Raw genomic sequence first — 15,990 nt, 5'->3', positions numbered from 1 at the left:
CACATGGATAGCTGTTTGTTTAGCCATGTTTACATGATCATTGAAAGATAATCTACAGACAGCGATATTGGCGCGCAGCGAAACTGCCGTAACGTAACTGACGTCACGTGAGCACATTCTTAATAATATTTGGATATTATTATTAATAAACAAACAATTAAAATGTTTTCATTTAATTCATACAATTCAAATTTAGAAGTAAGGTTAAAAATAATATTTAATAATATTAAAAATAATTTTCTTGGCTCTGGCCATAGCTCCGCCCCTGACTCGGTCTTGAACTCATACGGTACTGGTGACATTATCATCTTGAAGGCAGATGTTCCGAATATGGTAAGGGACGTTACATTTCCGCCACATGCTTGAGGTATTCGGCCAATCACAATGCACTGGGTAGCTGGCCAATCAGAGCACACAGCGCTTTTCACAACGATGAGCTTTGTTTAAAATCGAGGCGTTTCAGAAAGGCGGGGCACAGAGGAGCAACAGTAATGCACGGTATGTGAAAACGAATATGTTTTTTAATATGTTTCAAACCGCGTAAACACACTGTATTACACTAAATACACACAATAATGTTCGTTTTAGCCATCCAATATGACCCCTTTAATATTTTGATGTATTAAGTCATAAAAATTCTATATCACATATTGCATGACTTATGCAAAGCAACAAAGTTGGTTTTAAGGTAAGAAGCTAGCACAAATGAATATTAAATATTTTTAATGAAACACTTACCTTTTTAAATTACATTTCTATAGTCATGTTTAATTGTCAACGTTTCTGTTGTTGCTGGTTTGTTAGATATCAACAGAAAGACGTCAAACATATGAATTTACAAATAAGTAAACGTGTAAATTTGATTCATTTAAAATAAAATTGCAGACAGTTTGTAATAAAAGCTCTTTCCAGCCGCAATATTGCTATTAAACAATAGCGTAATTTATTCTAGTAATTTACATAAATATTTTTCGAAAGGACAAGCTAACAATCCTGTTAAACCACCTTTACTGACTCCACCCACAAAGCGGTTTCAGTATGGACATAGGAAGAGTCATGGAAACCTTATAAGGTTATGTAAATACACATTTAGATCATGTCAATACTGTAACAATAATCTTTAAAGTAAGATTAAAACTTTCATTAGGTCACACTAAAGTTTTTAAACACTATGCAGTATAATCGTAATACAATTCAAGTAGATTTTATAGTGTTTTGCAGTTTTGCATTGTTGCAAAGCAACTTTACAGAAAGTACAAATAATAAATAAGGAAATCAGAAAGAAAAATGATAAAATGTATAGGATTCAAATGTTTGAGCACATTATACTGAACATAGTAATAATTATAAATATAAATAATAAGTATATAATAACGATATATTTATGAATTGTTCTTATATAAAATACTAAGAATAAATAATAAATATAATAAACATACTATTACTACTAATAATAATAATAATACTTTATTATTTATATATCTAAGCTAGTTAATGCACTTTTTTCTTTGTCTTGCTTGAATGTTTAAGTTTACTACAAAACAGTTTTCAAAGAGGAATCTGGCAGACAATAGGACCCAGATGAGCACAGACTGCAGAGGAGCTTCACTGTAAGAAAAAAATGAAAATGTGCATCCACACCCTAAAGACTGGGAGGAGATATGTTTAACAGCATTCCTGTCCTCTCACAGTAAACCAGCTAATGTTTCTGAACCCTGCACCGCTTCTGAAGAGTGTTTCGTGCAGTCTCTGTGTAAGTTTTTACATTTCTTACATTGTTGTGAGTGTGAATGTCAACAAAACCAGGGCTACAACAGAAGGCCCCTGTTACTGAGCCTCCAGATCCATTTGCTTTCTGTTTACGCTTTTCTATCTCTCTCTGTAAGTCTCTTCCTGTTTATTTCTCGGTTTCACTTTCCTTTGAGTTGAATGTACAGACTTGTGTTTTGTTGTTGTGCACAGTAAACAATTGCAAACGAAATGCACTTCACTTTTTTAAGTGCATGTGGTGTATTGTGACCCAAATCTCTCTATTCTTTGCATGTGTTCAATCTCAAGGGATGTTTTGTTTGTCCTTTTGTTTAGACTTGCAAATACACAGGCAGATATGTGATAGCGAACAGTCACATGGGTTATGACTGTATAGTTGCACTCGAGGTGATTTGAATGAACTACGGTACATGTACCTTTTGTTTCTCTAAGCCTCTCTATTCACCTGTTTGATGACCAGTTTCCACAGCCATTGTCAAGAGGGGATACTGTTCAAATGGAATCTAACAACTCGCATGTGACTGTTTTTCACAGGGTCACCATGAAGACCCAGAAGGAACCTCTGGAGGAGCTTTCAGCCTGGGGCAAGTCGTCAGGGCCCAACTCCTGGTCTCGGGTCAGCTGTCCCTGCTGTATTTCCAGCCAAATAGAGCCTCTGGTTCTGATCCAGCTGTCTGAGAATGTTCAGCCCATCACCAAACAGTGGATCATGTCTGTGATATCAGCACCTGTGAAGACTGGAGGTGAGACAACTACTTTGGATAAATGAATGAATTTTCACAGCTTATAAAACATATAAGAGGTATCCATGCACTGTAAATGTTTTTGTTAGTTTTATGATGGCAGCAGTTATGGTGACCAGATATTTACTGTAAAAAATAAATTAAAATTATGTGCATTGTGAGATGGCTTTTTTGCCACTGTGTGTTTTGTAGATCCTTATCATTTGAAAGCATGTTCATTTCTAGAATAAATATACAAAACAAGAATTATTAACAAATGTGCAATTTATTGTATTTATTTTAATAGTTAATAATATATATGACCCTTTTTAGCTATAAAATTACATCCGGCATGTTTTTGACTGCTTTCCTAAACTACATTTTTCAACACTCTTAAAAATAAAGGTGCTAAACTTTCTGTTGGTATTTGCAATTAAGTTTTGCATAAAAAGGTAAAAAAGCAATGGTTCCTTTAAGAACATTTGACTGAAAAGTTCTTTGTGGAACCTAAATCGATTCTTCTATTGCATCGCTTTGAAGATCCTTTTGTAGCATCTTTACTTTTAAGAGCGAACATGTAAAACTACTCTGCGTTTGATTAAGGTTTTTAAAATCAAATGTACAAATCCCTTACTCTACTGTAGGGTCCCAACTGTTAGTTCATCCAGGTGAGGACATGAAAGGGGACATGATAGTTGTGGCGGCCCCTCGCTGCACTCTTCTCAGGGTTACAGAGGACCTGGGGCTCTGTAAAACCTACCAGGACGGAAACATGACAGCGTTTTCCTATGAGGACAAAGACAACTTCTGCAACATTGGTAAAAACACAAGCCAACACGTAGTAAATGATGCACATAAATAACTACAGATTTAAAAAAAATGTGGAGACTATTTGTACTAGCTCCGCCCACCAATATGTGATTGGAATAGTGAAAGTGTAAAAACGACATCATTTCAAACAGCGACTCCAGTGGCGTAAGGTGTAACGTCTGTGTAGCTTTGGCAATGGAGACCAGGGTTCTAATCCACCTCTTGCTGAAAATCACATTAGAGATCATAATTTGTTTTCAATAAAATTGATTTAAGACTTAAAATTCAGTTTTATTCATAAAGTTTATGCCAGGGTAGGTGTAGGGCTTTAATATCTCAATAAGTTGCCATTATTTTAATAATTTTTATAAATATAGTGATTTACACTCTGTTATTATTGCATAATGTTTAATGCACAACAATACTGAGGTGCAAATAGTAACGTTATCTGCCACTTTTTATAAATTCCCATAGCATCTATCTACTATTTCTACTTAATCCAAAGAAAATACAGCTATTTTCGGTTAGTGTAAATAGCATATCGCTAAGAAATGCTGCTATTTTCACTTAGTGTAAACAGAACCTACTGCTATTTAAACTTACTGTAAATAAATAGCATCTCTCGCTATTTTCACTTAGTGTAAATACCATCTATTGCTATTTACATTTAGTTAAAATAGCCGCTGCCTAAAATAAATACTCAAGAGTATATACATAGACAACTATGAAATTTGAAGGTAAACTGCGTCTGTCCCATATTTCTCCAGAGGACATGCAGCGGTTCCTGACATTGGCTGAGAGGCAGTTCATCGTCAAACATGAGCTGGATTCCATGAGAGCTTTGGAGGACCAGCGTATCCCAGGAGTCCCTGCACCCAAGGGGAAGTTGAAAGCTAGAGAAAGCATCTGTAAGTCTGTCTGTTTGTGAATTACACAGCTTGTTTGCTTGTAGTTTTAAATTGGAGTTTTACATTTTCTGTAAATTGTGGAGTTTATTGTAATCCCCAACTACAAGTTATGAACTATTGAAAAAAATTCTAAATAAAAATAAGAAAAATTATATATATATATATATATATATATATATATATACTGTATATGATAATATATACATTTAAATATATAAATTAATACATATAAAAAAATTAAAATAAATATATAGGGAGGTCATGTGACAATAACGTCGACTCTACACTACGCTACTTAAAAGATGCATCACTGCATACTGTACATTGACAGTAGAAAGTATGCTGCAAAGAGTATGCAGTATGCTAGTATTCTGCTCCGATCAAAGCATGTCTAAAAAAAAAATCTCCCTCTCCCTCTCTCTCTCTAAATTTGCTTACTCACTGCAGTCAAGACTGCCAAATTATGTTCCCCTCCTTCAATGTAAACCTAATATGGTAATGTTCTATCCATCTCTCTCTCTCTCTCTCTCTCTCTCGCTCTCTTTCTCTTTCTTTCTCTGTGGTGCAGTACAGAAGCTGGAGAAAGCAGGCGTAATCCGCAACATCACTCCACTACATGACCAAAAGAAGCTGACAGCATTGGGGAAACAGTGGTACTCTCAGAAGAATCTGTGGGGGCAGCCGCTAGGTACACACATACACACTGTCATGTGCTGAGTGTGAAAACAATGAAAAACCCTCATGAGTTTCATTAAAATCATTTCATCAATATAGTACACAATTTATTTCTCAGTGTCTGAATATCTAGAACTTTAATATCAGTGCAAAAATAATAACACCCTTAACCAAGAAAATATCGTTTTATTATAGTAAAAGTTACCATGTTTTTTTTGGCGTATTGATTATCTTTGGTTTACCGCAGTTTTACTACAAACGTCATGCTTAAACTAAATGGTTACTGTAGTGACAGGATGGTAAAGCTGAGGTTACTAGGGTTTTACTACAACTAAAACTAAATAGCAATGGTATTCATTTAAACTATGGTTAAAGAAATAGTTCACCCGAAAATGTCAAACCTGTATGATTTTCTTTCTTCTGCAGAACACAAAAGGGCAATTCCGTGAAAATGTCAACCTTACCATGAAAAGTTTTTCCCAAAATGTTTTTACTATGCTAACAGCGCAGATATCGGTAACACTTTACATTAAGGTTCCCTTCATAAAACATTTATAAATGTGTTCATTAATGATTAATAAGTCATTTACAAATGCATTATAAAGCAGTTATAATAGCATAAATAAAAAGGGGGATTCTAACGAAATACCTGCCAAATAGTGAGCCATTTTTAACATATATGTTATAAATGCTTAATAAATGTATTTGTTTGCAAAATAGGCTGTCAGACTGGAGACTGTAGGGTGTTATAGTTGTGGATGAATACTTCACAGGCATCCACTTCTCTTTAAAGTGCACTTTCATGGGCTGTCAATAAGTTTTTTAAAAAGGGGAGAGTAAAATACACCATACAAATACAAATTCTCCAACTCCCCCAGAGTTAATAAGTTGAGTTTTACCGTTTTAGAATCTATTCAGCCGATCTCCGGGTCTGGCGATAGCACGATAGAGTTTCGATATTTTTCCTATTTAAAACTTGACTCTTCTGTACTCATATCGTGTGCTAAGACCGGCGGAAAATGAAAAGTTGCGATTTTCTAGGCCGATATGAACAGGAACTATACTCCCATTCCGGCGTAATAATCAAGGAAGTTTGCTGCAGTAACATGGCTGCAAATATATCGGAAAAATAGGAAAAATATCGAAACTCTTTGGTCATTTTTGAACGCGATGCTACTGGTCTACTTGGATTCAATGATCTATGCTAAGCTATGCTAAAAGTGCTATCGCCAGACCCGGAGATCGGCTGAATAGATTCCAAAACGGTAAAACTCAACTTATTAACTCTGGGGGAGTTGGAGAATGAGCCTATTTCCAAAAAAAGTGGAGTGTTCCTTTAACAATAGCAACAAAACAAGCTATTCTTAAAATAAGCTATTCATCTCTCAAATGATTTTGTTTCTCTACAGATGGCATTCAAGCTTATTTCGGTGGCACCATAGCCTATTACTTCAGCTTCCTGGACTTCTACACTTTGTCATTGTTTCCTCCGGCCATCCTGGGCCTGTTCATCACCTTCTTCCTCCCCAGCATAAACTTTTCAAGTGAAAACACAACAGCGAGCGAGTCTACGCAGGCAAAGGAAGATGACGACCAGCCTTCTGTCAGTTCCTACATGGTGCAGGCTGTGTTCAGCATGCTTTGGTCCACAGTATTCATGGAGCTTTGGAAGCGTAGGAGCGCAGCCTTATCTTACCGCTGGGGAACGTTTAATTTAGCCGAACAGTTCCAAGAACCCCGACCGGGTTTCCACGGAGAAATAGGCACCAATCCGGTCACGGGACGGCTGGAGCCGTTGTTTCCCGATTGGAAGAGGAGGGTCAGGATAGGGTTGGTTTCGGTGCCTGTGGTCGGGGCGTTTTTAGGCCTAGTGGTCATGGGAATGGCAGGGTTCTACTTCTTCGAGCGACTGGTTTCTGGCTGGCATAAATCGTACGACTCGTACTTCACGGTTGCCTTGTTGTATTTACCCTCCGTAGCTCATATTGTCTACACTAATGTGCTGGGGAATGTGTATCGTAACGTAGCCCTGCAGCTAACAGAAGCGGGTAAGAAAAAGGAGAATTTTGAAAAAAGCAAAACAAATGAAAAGATTTGTTAATAGATAGCATTCATTTATATTTTACAGAATATTTATTCAAAATATTCCATTGTGAAATTAAGCTCGTGTCAAAGGGACAGTTCAGATAAAAAAAATCTGTCATGATTTATTTACCCTCATGTGGTTTAAAACCTGCATGTAACTCTTACTTCTGTGGAACACAAAAGAAGATATTTTGAGAAATGTCTCAGTGGTTCAAAATATTCTGCTGTAAAAAAGTCATGCAGGTTTTTTCTTTAAAACTAAGCAGATAAAAAAGAATTCAAATGTCTCATTTCAGAAAATCATAGAGAGGAGTCGTCCTTCGATTATCATCACACCACCAAAGTCCTTGTGGTGAGTTTTGAAGCTCTCCGATGTCTTTGCGTGGGCTTCTGTAAAAAGTGTCAGGGGCTTAATCTCTCTCTTTCTCCCTTTCTCATTCAGTTTACATTTTTTAACAATTTTGCCGTCCTGTTCCACATCACTTTCTTCAAGGAGGACCTTGCTCTTCTGCGGAAGGTGAGAACATCATCACCGGATCTTCTCTAGCTTACAGATCTTCTCTAGCCAACAAGTTTACATCCTTGTCACTATCTTCTCGTTGATCTCCAGAGATTATCCTCTCTGCTGATAGTGACCCAAGTGGTGAACCAGTTTACGGAGGTCGTGGTTCCTTTCCTTGTGGACCGTTTTATGTCAACTTCAGAAAGGAACCTGAAGGAAGATGATCCAGAAGTGGACCATCTTCAAGCGCAGGGAAACCTACCAGCTTTCCCAGTAAGTATTTATTTATCGTTACAGCTACGTTAAAAATACAAGATTCCGATTCTTTCTTAAAACAACAAATCCTGTTCATCTCTAGGGCCTGTTTGCCGAATACATTGAGCTTCTGGTTCAGTTTGGGTACCTGAGTCTGTTCTCCTGTGTCTACCCTCTGACCGCCCCCCTGTTGCTGCTCAATAACTTCACAGAGATTCGGACAGATGCCTACAAACTTTGCAAGCTCTTTAACAAGCCCTTCTCTGCCCCTGTGGCCAACATGGGCGTATGGCAGGTCAGACATTGTGATTGCGTGTTTATTTCCATTGGCTGATTGCATGTATGATCGAAATTGTTTATGTTTATTTCTTTTATTGTAGGCCTATGTAATGAGTGGTATGTATGACTTTTAAATTGTTTTCATGAATTTTTTAACATGGGTTTGTCTTTTCTCGCAGGTCGCGTTTGAGGTGTTGAGCTTCATATCGGTAATGTCTAACTGCTGGCTGTTGCTTCTGTCGCCGCGTGTGAAGGATCTCACACAGGACGCTGGTCTCAGCAGTGGTCAAGTCCTTGTCTTTGCCGTCATCGTGGAGGTAAGAAAAGAATGAGTGATTGTATTTTTTTATGTATATAGTGTTAGCTCATTCATGTTTGTGTAAATTGTCTTTGTGAAAGTGAATTGGTTAAATCGTTTTTTGACTGGTTCCTTCAGCACGCCCTCATTGCAGCGAAAATGATTCTGGCTTTCATTATTCCTGATGAACCGGATTGGGTCCGAATCAAGAGAGAACAAATCGAGTTTCATTCTATGCAGGCTCTCAAGAAGCAGGTACAGTATAAACTCACTTTAACTTTAGCAACGTTTTTACTTGCGTTTAAACTGTTGAGCTATTTTTTTTTATAAATTCATATTTATGTGTATTTTATAATGTTATGTATCATTTAAATCATTTATTGTTTAAGTATATTATATTTTACATGTCTTATAAAAAAAAGCTTTGTTTAATTTACAAATGGAAATATATGTAAAAATCAACTTTTACCGTTTTAAATCTGTATATGAAGGGAAGAAGAAATTTGCATTTTAAGATATGCTGGATGATAAATTGAATTTAGCGGCCATGTATAATTTATTAATATGAGATGCTTTTAATGTCACCTCAATTTTATGCTCATTGATGTTATAAAGATTGCTTCCCATGATCAATGACAATTCAAAATACAGAAATATTTTCATATACATCGTTTAAAAAGCTTTAAATATATATTGCGATAGCTGTTGGCCCATATTTAGCTTGTAAAGTCATAAAAAATGAATAATTTTTACCTGTCAGAAAATGTTGACAGAGCGTTGTGTGACAGGTCTCCATTTGTTCATGCAGGGTGTATTCACAGCTAACGTTATCTATCGTTATTACTTAATGCATTTTTAATCGTGTTGCTCATGGCTCTTAAAGATTAAAGGCCCATTCTGTAAAACAGCTCATTTGTTTAACAAATTGTTTCTTTGCACAGAGGGTTAAGCGCATCCAGGTGGATGACACGCTCCCCCTGAAGGACAAACTCTGAGACCACAATCTTGCCCGAGAGGAAGAATGAGTGGTGCGTTGCTGCTTATACGTATAAAGCCATATCACTTCGCCATTGTATACTGAGCTTGATGATGCACCTTATGGCTTAGTTTACCAAAGACAGATTATACATTTGATAGGGTATTTAAACCTTGATAATTGTTTTTGTCAGTGATGCCCTTTTAAAGACTACTGATATGCATTATAAACGTCACAGAAGATGACACGTCCTATGCTGCAGTTTTGAATAGTTCACCCCCCAAAAATGCAAATTTTTGTCAAATGTGTATGATATTCTTCCATGGAACACAAAAGGAGATTTTGGAAGAAAACTACAGTAAAAAGCAGTGAATAATGACTATATCACCCCCCAAAAAATGTGGATCTTGATATTTTATGAAAGTGTAAATATTTCTCCAAATCTTTCTTTGTGTTCATTGGAAGAAAAGCATATAGGTTCAGAATAACATGACGGTGAGTTTTATACAAACAGTTTTTTTAATTGTATATTTTTACATTGGTTTCTTACTCTAGTTTTGTGTTAATATATTGCAATGATTGTAACATTGTTTTTATTCTTGGTTGCATTTTACATTTCATCAAAACTGTACAACCGGTTTCGCTGCCATAAATAACTGCCCAAAGTTGGCTTCAGTAAACATGTTATGCAAATGTCTTGTGGTTTTATAGCTCTTGGTGGAAGGTTTAATCTTGTCTGAGGCACTGAATAACTCTAGACTGAGAAAACACATCACACAATGCAAGGCATAAGCCACGCAGATCCTATAAAACAGTAAATGAAAGGTGGTCTCATACGCATGTACCAAAGAGTTTTGTTTATTAAAAAATATGACGACACGTGGCAGTTTAATCAGTTTTAATAAATAAATATAAAAATAAATTAATCTCATTGAGACAGTCTTTTAGTTAAGGGTCAATGGGACTACAGACAAACCAAAATCTGATGCTCATCATGAAATGTTTACAGCTGCTTGATATAATGAAGACCCATGTCAAATGAGAAATAAACAAAAGATTTATGAAAGCATAGTGCATGAATTTCTGTCACTCCATTCCATTAAGCTTGGTCAATATGAGAATGGAGAACCCTGATCCCAGATCAGCAGCACTGTTTTTAGACCAATATCTCATATATGTTTGGTCAAAAAAATCAAAAATTTCAGCTGTAACAGAGAATATTGTGTACATATTTGCCTTATATCTCCAAAGCACCTTACATTATGTGTTTTTGTGCTTTTGGTCAACCTTATATGTGGTCTGAGATATTGCAACAAAATGCACAACATTTGTACTCGACTATGTGACAAAAGGAACGTGCTACAGTAATTCACAAGCTGATGACATGAATTCTATGGGTGAAGAAGTTATAATACATGAATACGTGATAGAATAGCTTTGACGTTCTTTGCAGTACCAAATGTACAGTAACCACACGCACATCTGCTATCTATGTGATGTATTTAGGCTGTTTCTAGGTTTAAGAAAACGTTAGCTTTAGTCATGCCACAGCAACATGAAGGCTGGATTTTCTCACTGGATTTAAGTCAGGTTCAGCTATGCCATAAAGCTCTACATTACTAGCTCCTCAAATGTATTTACACCAGCTATGACACCAAAACGTTTGTGATATTTATAAACAGACGTTGATGACACCGGTTAGTTGTGTCATAAAAGTCAATCTATTCGTTGAATAATATCGAAAATGGGGGTTGAAATGTTTTGTACGTATGTGATGTGAGGGTGAAAATATTTCAATAGTCTAACACGTTCAAAAAGTATATACACACTGTACATGAATGGATATTTTAAAGAGCTTTTTCCCATTTCAACATATGTTGGGGCAAATGACAAAAAAAGAAAAAAATAGATGTTTAATGTTAATGATCAAATCTCCCTCCTCACAACAAAGAAAATAATGTCTGTCCAAAAAACCTTTGTTATCACTCGAACGGTTAAAAGCTTCATAATATTTCCCAGAATTAGCAGTTTTAAAACAAACTCCAAAATATAGCTCCGGGAAAACCAGCCTTCTGTTCGTCTGTAATATTGTGTCCATTTCATTCAAACTCTGTCATGATAATCTTTCAGAATCTCTTTTTTATCTTTAAATACATCAGATATATTTAGCATCTTTCCCTGGTTCGATCCCCAGCTATGAAATGTTGATGCTATGCTAAGCTGTATTAGCATGCTCTGTCACTGTTCACTGTATCAATATGGCCGACTGTTTTGCGTCCTGCCCCACTGTCAGAGGGCGGTTGGGTGAGAACAACTACAACAAACGTGCAATTTGAAAATTCAGTGAGTACCAAGAACTTTGCTTCATAGCTCCTGACAGAGCAACGAGCAAACTAACAAACTGTCGATTCCAAAACTGACATTTTAACATTCTCAGGTTTGCTTCTGTTAACTCTGTTATGTTAACTCTGTCTCACTATGAAGGATGATCTTCACCTCATGAGTGATGCACTTTCACCTCTAAACTCGGTTATGCTCTACGTGATGAAGATATTACAGTGCAAAGATGACAAGGTATTGAATTAAACCCCCTCTGCTGGCAAGACATACTCTAGTTCTAATTAGTCTCTGAGATAGCACGGAATATAGTGAGCAGTGTCGGTAGATACAGGTGTTCATATACACAGCATGGCTAAGAGGTTATTTGTTATACAGGATAGCAGCAAGAAATGCTGGGTAAGGAAAGAAAGGTAAGTAGATTGTGTGGCTAAAGCACCTTTGAGGTTACGGTTTGAGGTGAGGACATATTGTCCTTTAGTGTCCACACAACTTGAAGGGACTTTATTCTCATATTTTACATCCTTCTCTATAACACATGACAGCAGTTATACTGTGCAAACGGAAGAAGCTTCTCTTTAGACGTGGGTTGGATGTTAAAGGACAAGGCCTTTTCACAGAGTGGAAACTGCAGTATACGTTCTCTCAAGTTCACGTTCTTGACTTTGTTAGGGTCAGCCCGGATAGCAGGGTCTGTAGCTGTATCCCTAGTTCCTTGGAGGCCTTTCTGAGGTTTAGGCTGTACCTCCTCCGGTTTCTCAGATTCTCCCGCAGTCTTGCGCATCTCCACCCCATCTGGACCTAAGTCCACACAGTGGTTCCTAGGTAAGGACCTTGGGGAACCACAAGGGGTTGACACCACCCCAACTTCAAGTAACTTGGATTTGGCTGGGGTGTTGTTGTTGTTTTCTAACACGTCCCTTGAAGGTTCATGATGTCCCCAGCAGCACTGCACAACATCCAGCCTGGGAGCCGGCGGTGGTCCATTCGTCTTCAGGTCTGGATTGTGTTTTCCATCATGCTCATGGGTAAAAACAGTTTTGTCTCTTGCTCTGCCCGGTTGCTCTGTGTGGTTGATCTTTTCTACAGGCGCATCAGTCTTTGGGATCTTCTCTAACTGATGTTCCAAGGTGATGGTAGTAAAGATAGCCGCTGAGTCCAGCTTCTGCTTTTCAGCACCTTCCTCAGATTCCTCCACCTCAGACAGAGTTTCACATTTTTCCACCTTACCTTTTGGCCTCCCGGTTCTTCTCTGAGTCTCTGATTGTAGAACTGTTCTGGAAGGTTTCGAACAGAGATCTGTGGAAGGAAGTAGAGCCAGTCTACCGGGTGCCGCCTCGAGCTTGACCTCACCATCCTCGTCATCCTCTTCTTCCTCACAGATCTGCTGTAAGGCCCCAAGGCTCTTGACAGTAGGTTGGTCTGGAGGTAGAGGGCGCAAGCTGAGACTTAAACATGGAGCAGGGCTACAAAAGTCACTGAAGGAATTGTCATGACGGTTTGGTCTGGGAGCCAGTAAGTCGCCGGACTCACTCACACCCTTTCGGACGTATCCAGAAGAGAGAGAGCTGAGAGAATCTAAAGGGCCCAGAGGGGCTCCTCTCAGGGTATCAGCCTGGGGAACTTGACTCACTAAGTCTAGTGGTTCTGACATGGGTCTCCTGTAGGGGAAGCCAATAACAACACTCAGTCAAAAGTGTAATCCACACCTTTACTTGAAACTTTAAAAGTCTTAAAGACACATCAGTACCATTTGGTCTTTTCAGAAGTGACGAGATGAAAACTTACCCTGGATGTCTCTGTTCAAGAGTGAGACTAGACTGCTCCTGTTTTTCTCGGAGAAGTCGCTCTGCCAGAAGGTAGTACGTGGCTGTGATGTGGTTATATCTGTCAGCCTCCAGTGCTCTAACACACACACACAAAATATATATTTGTGAATTTATTAGAGAAACTAAGGAGATATCCAAGACGACAAAAGAGGGACTCACTCCTGAATGGCGTCACGATCCGAGATGTTGCCACTGGTCATGGCCTGGAGTATGAACTCGTGTTCCTCGGGTAACAAACTGCGGTGGGAGTTGAGTGGGGCGGCCGTGTACCCAACGGGCGAGGGGTCAACCCCATGCAACCAAGGATGGCCCTCTATCTCGGTGAGAGATGCCCGCTTAGCAGGATCCCTCTGCAGCATACGCGAAATCAAACTGAGAAAAATAAAAACAGAAGAGATCTTTTTGTTAATAACAGGGTTGATTTTGTCAAGGTTTTATATCTCAATCACACTCTGCTTGCGATTTTCATACGTCTTTTTTTCCGGAACTCGTAAAAATATTCAGCGCCTGAGTGCCAATATTCAGTGCATTGGCGCTCAGAAGAGACGAAATGAAAAGGAAGTACTTATCTTCCTGCTAATTAATATTCATGAGCACCTGCTGAGAATTGATGAGGCGAATGGAAGCGATACGGAACGACTGCGAGTCAAGCTTGTGTGTTTGTTTGTTTATTCAGTGTTTGAGAGTTTCATCTCACAGTTGTACTGTAAGAAAATATCTTGTTTGTTTCCAAGACAGTAAGACTGAATGGCAAGCAAACAGGTACATTTGCTTAAGTCTTTTGTTTATCAGATTTTTCTTGTGAGAAAGAAGCCACGTGTCTCCTCAGGAGTTTCAAAAAAATGATCATACACCATGCTCATATTTGCAAAGATACCAGTCAGCCATCAAAAATCAAGTGGTTTTGATATGAACGCAAACATTTCTCTTCATATTCTACATTTCATTCTTAGCTTTCTCATTTGTGTCTACTTATAAGAGACATAATTGAATTGATACTTAAAAAAAACGAGACCTCCATGAAGTCCTCCAAGCTATGAATGTGCAGGAATGAAATTGCCGTTTTACTAGACACATTCCTGAGACTACATGATTCAGCCAGCAGGAGGAGATGTTCCCTTTTTCGCTTTCGTTAGGTCTCTGAGTGTTTTTGTGTGCGTACAAATGATCCCATATGCTCCATTTCCCTTGAACATCAGCGGAATCTCTCCGTGTGTTTAACCTCAAGACTTTAAATAGCTCCAAAGCGCAAAAACTATATATATATACAGCAGAACAGCAAGATCAAATCTGCCTGAAGACACAAGCGTTCTGCTCCACTGAGATTATTCCTATTAAAAGAGCCTTTTGACTGCGGTGTAGATCACGTGACCTAGTCACTATGTTTGGCTGGACGGCCGAGTCCAGATGTCTAACACACACTTACGCACAGATACACACTTGCACAATCGACCGATTGAGAACTCGAGCCTAAAACTAATGCTTTAGGGATGTTCTGACAACAAATAGCCTGGTTGAAACCCACTTAAAAATAACTCGGCTTTGCACACGCCATCTTTTATCACAAAATCTTCAAAGATCAACCTTGTCTTGACCTGTTCAAGTCATCCGTCAACGCACCTGACCCAAGCATGGAAATTCTTGCCTGTGTCACGACTTGCTCCTAAATTCAACCTCCTGTAACCTTTGCTCAACTACGCAACGCCTGGTCATGAACGCAACGATCATCATGTAGAGATCTGAGATTGGCTGGTGCGAGCAGGTGCAAACAGAAAGAGTACGGCGTGTTCAGATGGACTTCTTTCTACATGTAGACATGAAGTTTAGCGTGAGAGTGTTAACAGATCGAGGGAGTGGCGGCTATCCTGATGGCTCTCAGGGATTAAACCATAAGGACATTATGTTCTGTTGGTATGCAGTTATCAACAACAGTTTACTTAAGTGTGTTGAGTCAGCGGGAAAACGTAACGTGGGTTTTGTGGACATGGTTTGTGATGGGTCAGCATAGATATCTGTGTGGAACAGCACTGTAATATTCAGTGTTCCTGAAATAAATGTAATAAAGTTAACATCCGATCTGTGTTTGTTTATAATACAACAATTTGTTTTGTATATAATTAATATTAATTTATATTCATTGTATTCATTATATTCGTTATATTCATTACATTTTATTGTGTATTAATTGTATTAAATTACATTAAAACTACTCAACAGTTATTGAGTCTTTGCGAAAATCTACCGGTAGTTTGGACCACATAACGTTTATTTTGTTGCCGCTTAAACCATCTATAGCTGAGGTGATGGACGTACTCTTTGCATTCTGGAGAGACGCGGTCGGGTACAGTGTAGCAACAGTCCATGATCATGATGAGGGTCTCGCTGTCATTGGCCTCTTGAAATGGTGGGCGTCCACACACCAGCATGTAGAGAATCACACCCAGTGACCAGATATCTGTAATATAAATACATAGAGATTTATATTCCAAATATACACTCATTGAATAGTGCAAAAAAAACATTACATTAAAAACAGATAAAATG

At 38.1% G+C, this 15,990-nt stretch overlaps 3 protein-coding genes across 4 annotated transcripts in view; 1 reads left to right on the top strand and 2 right to left on the bottom strand.

Moving 5' to 3' along the window:
- ccdc135 (coiled-coil domain containing 135) overlaps positions 1-15,990 on the bottom strand; it is a 175,672-nt gene that overhangs the window by 69,767 nt on the left and 89,915 nt on the right. The window lies entirely within an intron of this gene.
- Positions 1,622-9,973, top strand: ano10b (anoctamin 10b). Of its 2 annotated transcripts, XM_057329084.1 has the most exons (14): positions 1,622-1,753; positions 2,086-2,176; positions 2,305-2,513; positions 3,137-3,310; positions 4,070-4,210; positions 4,779-4,898; positions 6,295-6,933; positions 7,267-7,322; positions 7,413-7,487; positions 7,581-7,745; positions 7,831-8,022; positions 8,186-8,323; positions 8,443-8,559; positions 9,246-9,973. In XM_057329084.1, exons 3-14 carry the CDS (start codon positions 2,312-2,314, stop codon positions 9,297-9,299), a joined length of 2,073 nt encoding a protein of 690 aa, XP_057185067.1. In that variant the 5' UTR covers positions 1,622-1,753; positions 2,086-2,176; positions 2,305-2,311; the 3' UTR covers positions 9,300-9,973. The 2 variants fall into 2 exon arrangements, with proteins under 2 accessions (XP_057185067.1, XP_057185066.1); XM_057329083.1 differs by lacking the exon at positions 2,086-2,176.
- snrkb (SNF related kinase b) overlaps positions 10,123-15,990 on the bottom strand; it is a 16,499-nt gene continuing 10,631 nt past the window's right edge. The window contains exons 3-6 of the mRNA XM_057329082.1: positions 15,760-15,901; positions 13,606-13,818; positions 13,406-13,522; positions 10,123-13,278 (exon numbers count right to left, since the gene is read on the bottom strand). Coding sequence (XP_057185065.1) covers positions 12,147-13,278; positions 13,406-13,522; positions 13,606-13,818; positions 15,760-15,901 — 1,604 coding nt within the window. The 3' untranslated portion in view covers positions 10,123-12,146. The remainder of the gene's footprint in view (positions 13,279-13,405; positions 13,523-13,605; positions 13,819-15,759; positions 15,902-15,990) is intronic.

This window comes from Triplophysa rosa, linkage group LG3 (assembly GCF_024868665.1).
Source record: "Triplophysa rosa linkage group LG3, Trosa_1v2, whole genome shotgun sequence".
In the NCBI taxonomy this organism is placed as follows: domain Eukaryota; kingdom Metazoa; phylum Chordata; class Actinopteri; order Cypriniformes; family Nemacheilidae; genus Triplophysa; species Triplophysa rosa.
The sequence above is the reverse complement of the archived record's forward strand: the minus strand, read 5'-3'. Positions and strand labels throughout refer to the sequence as shown.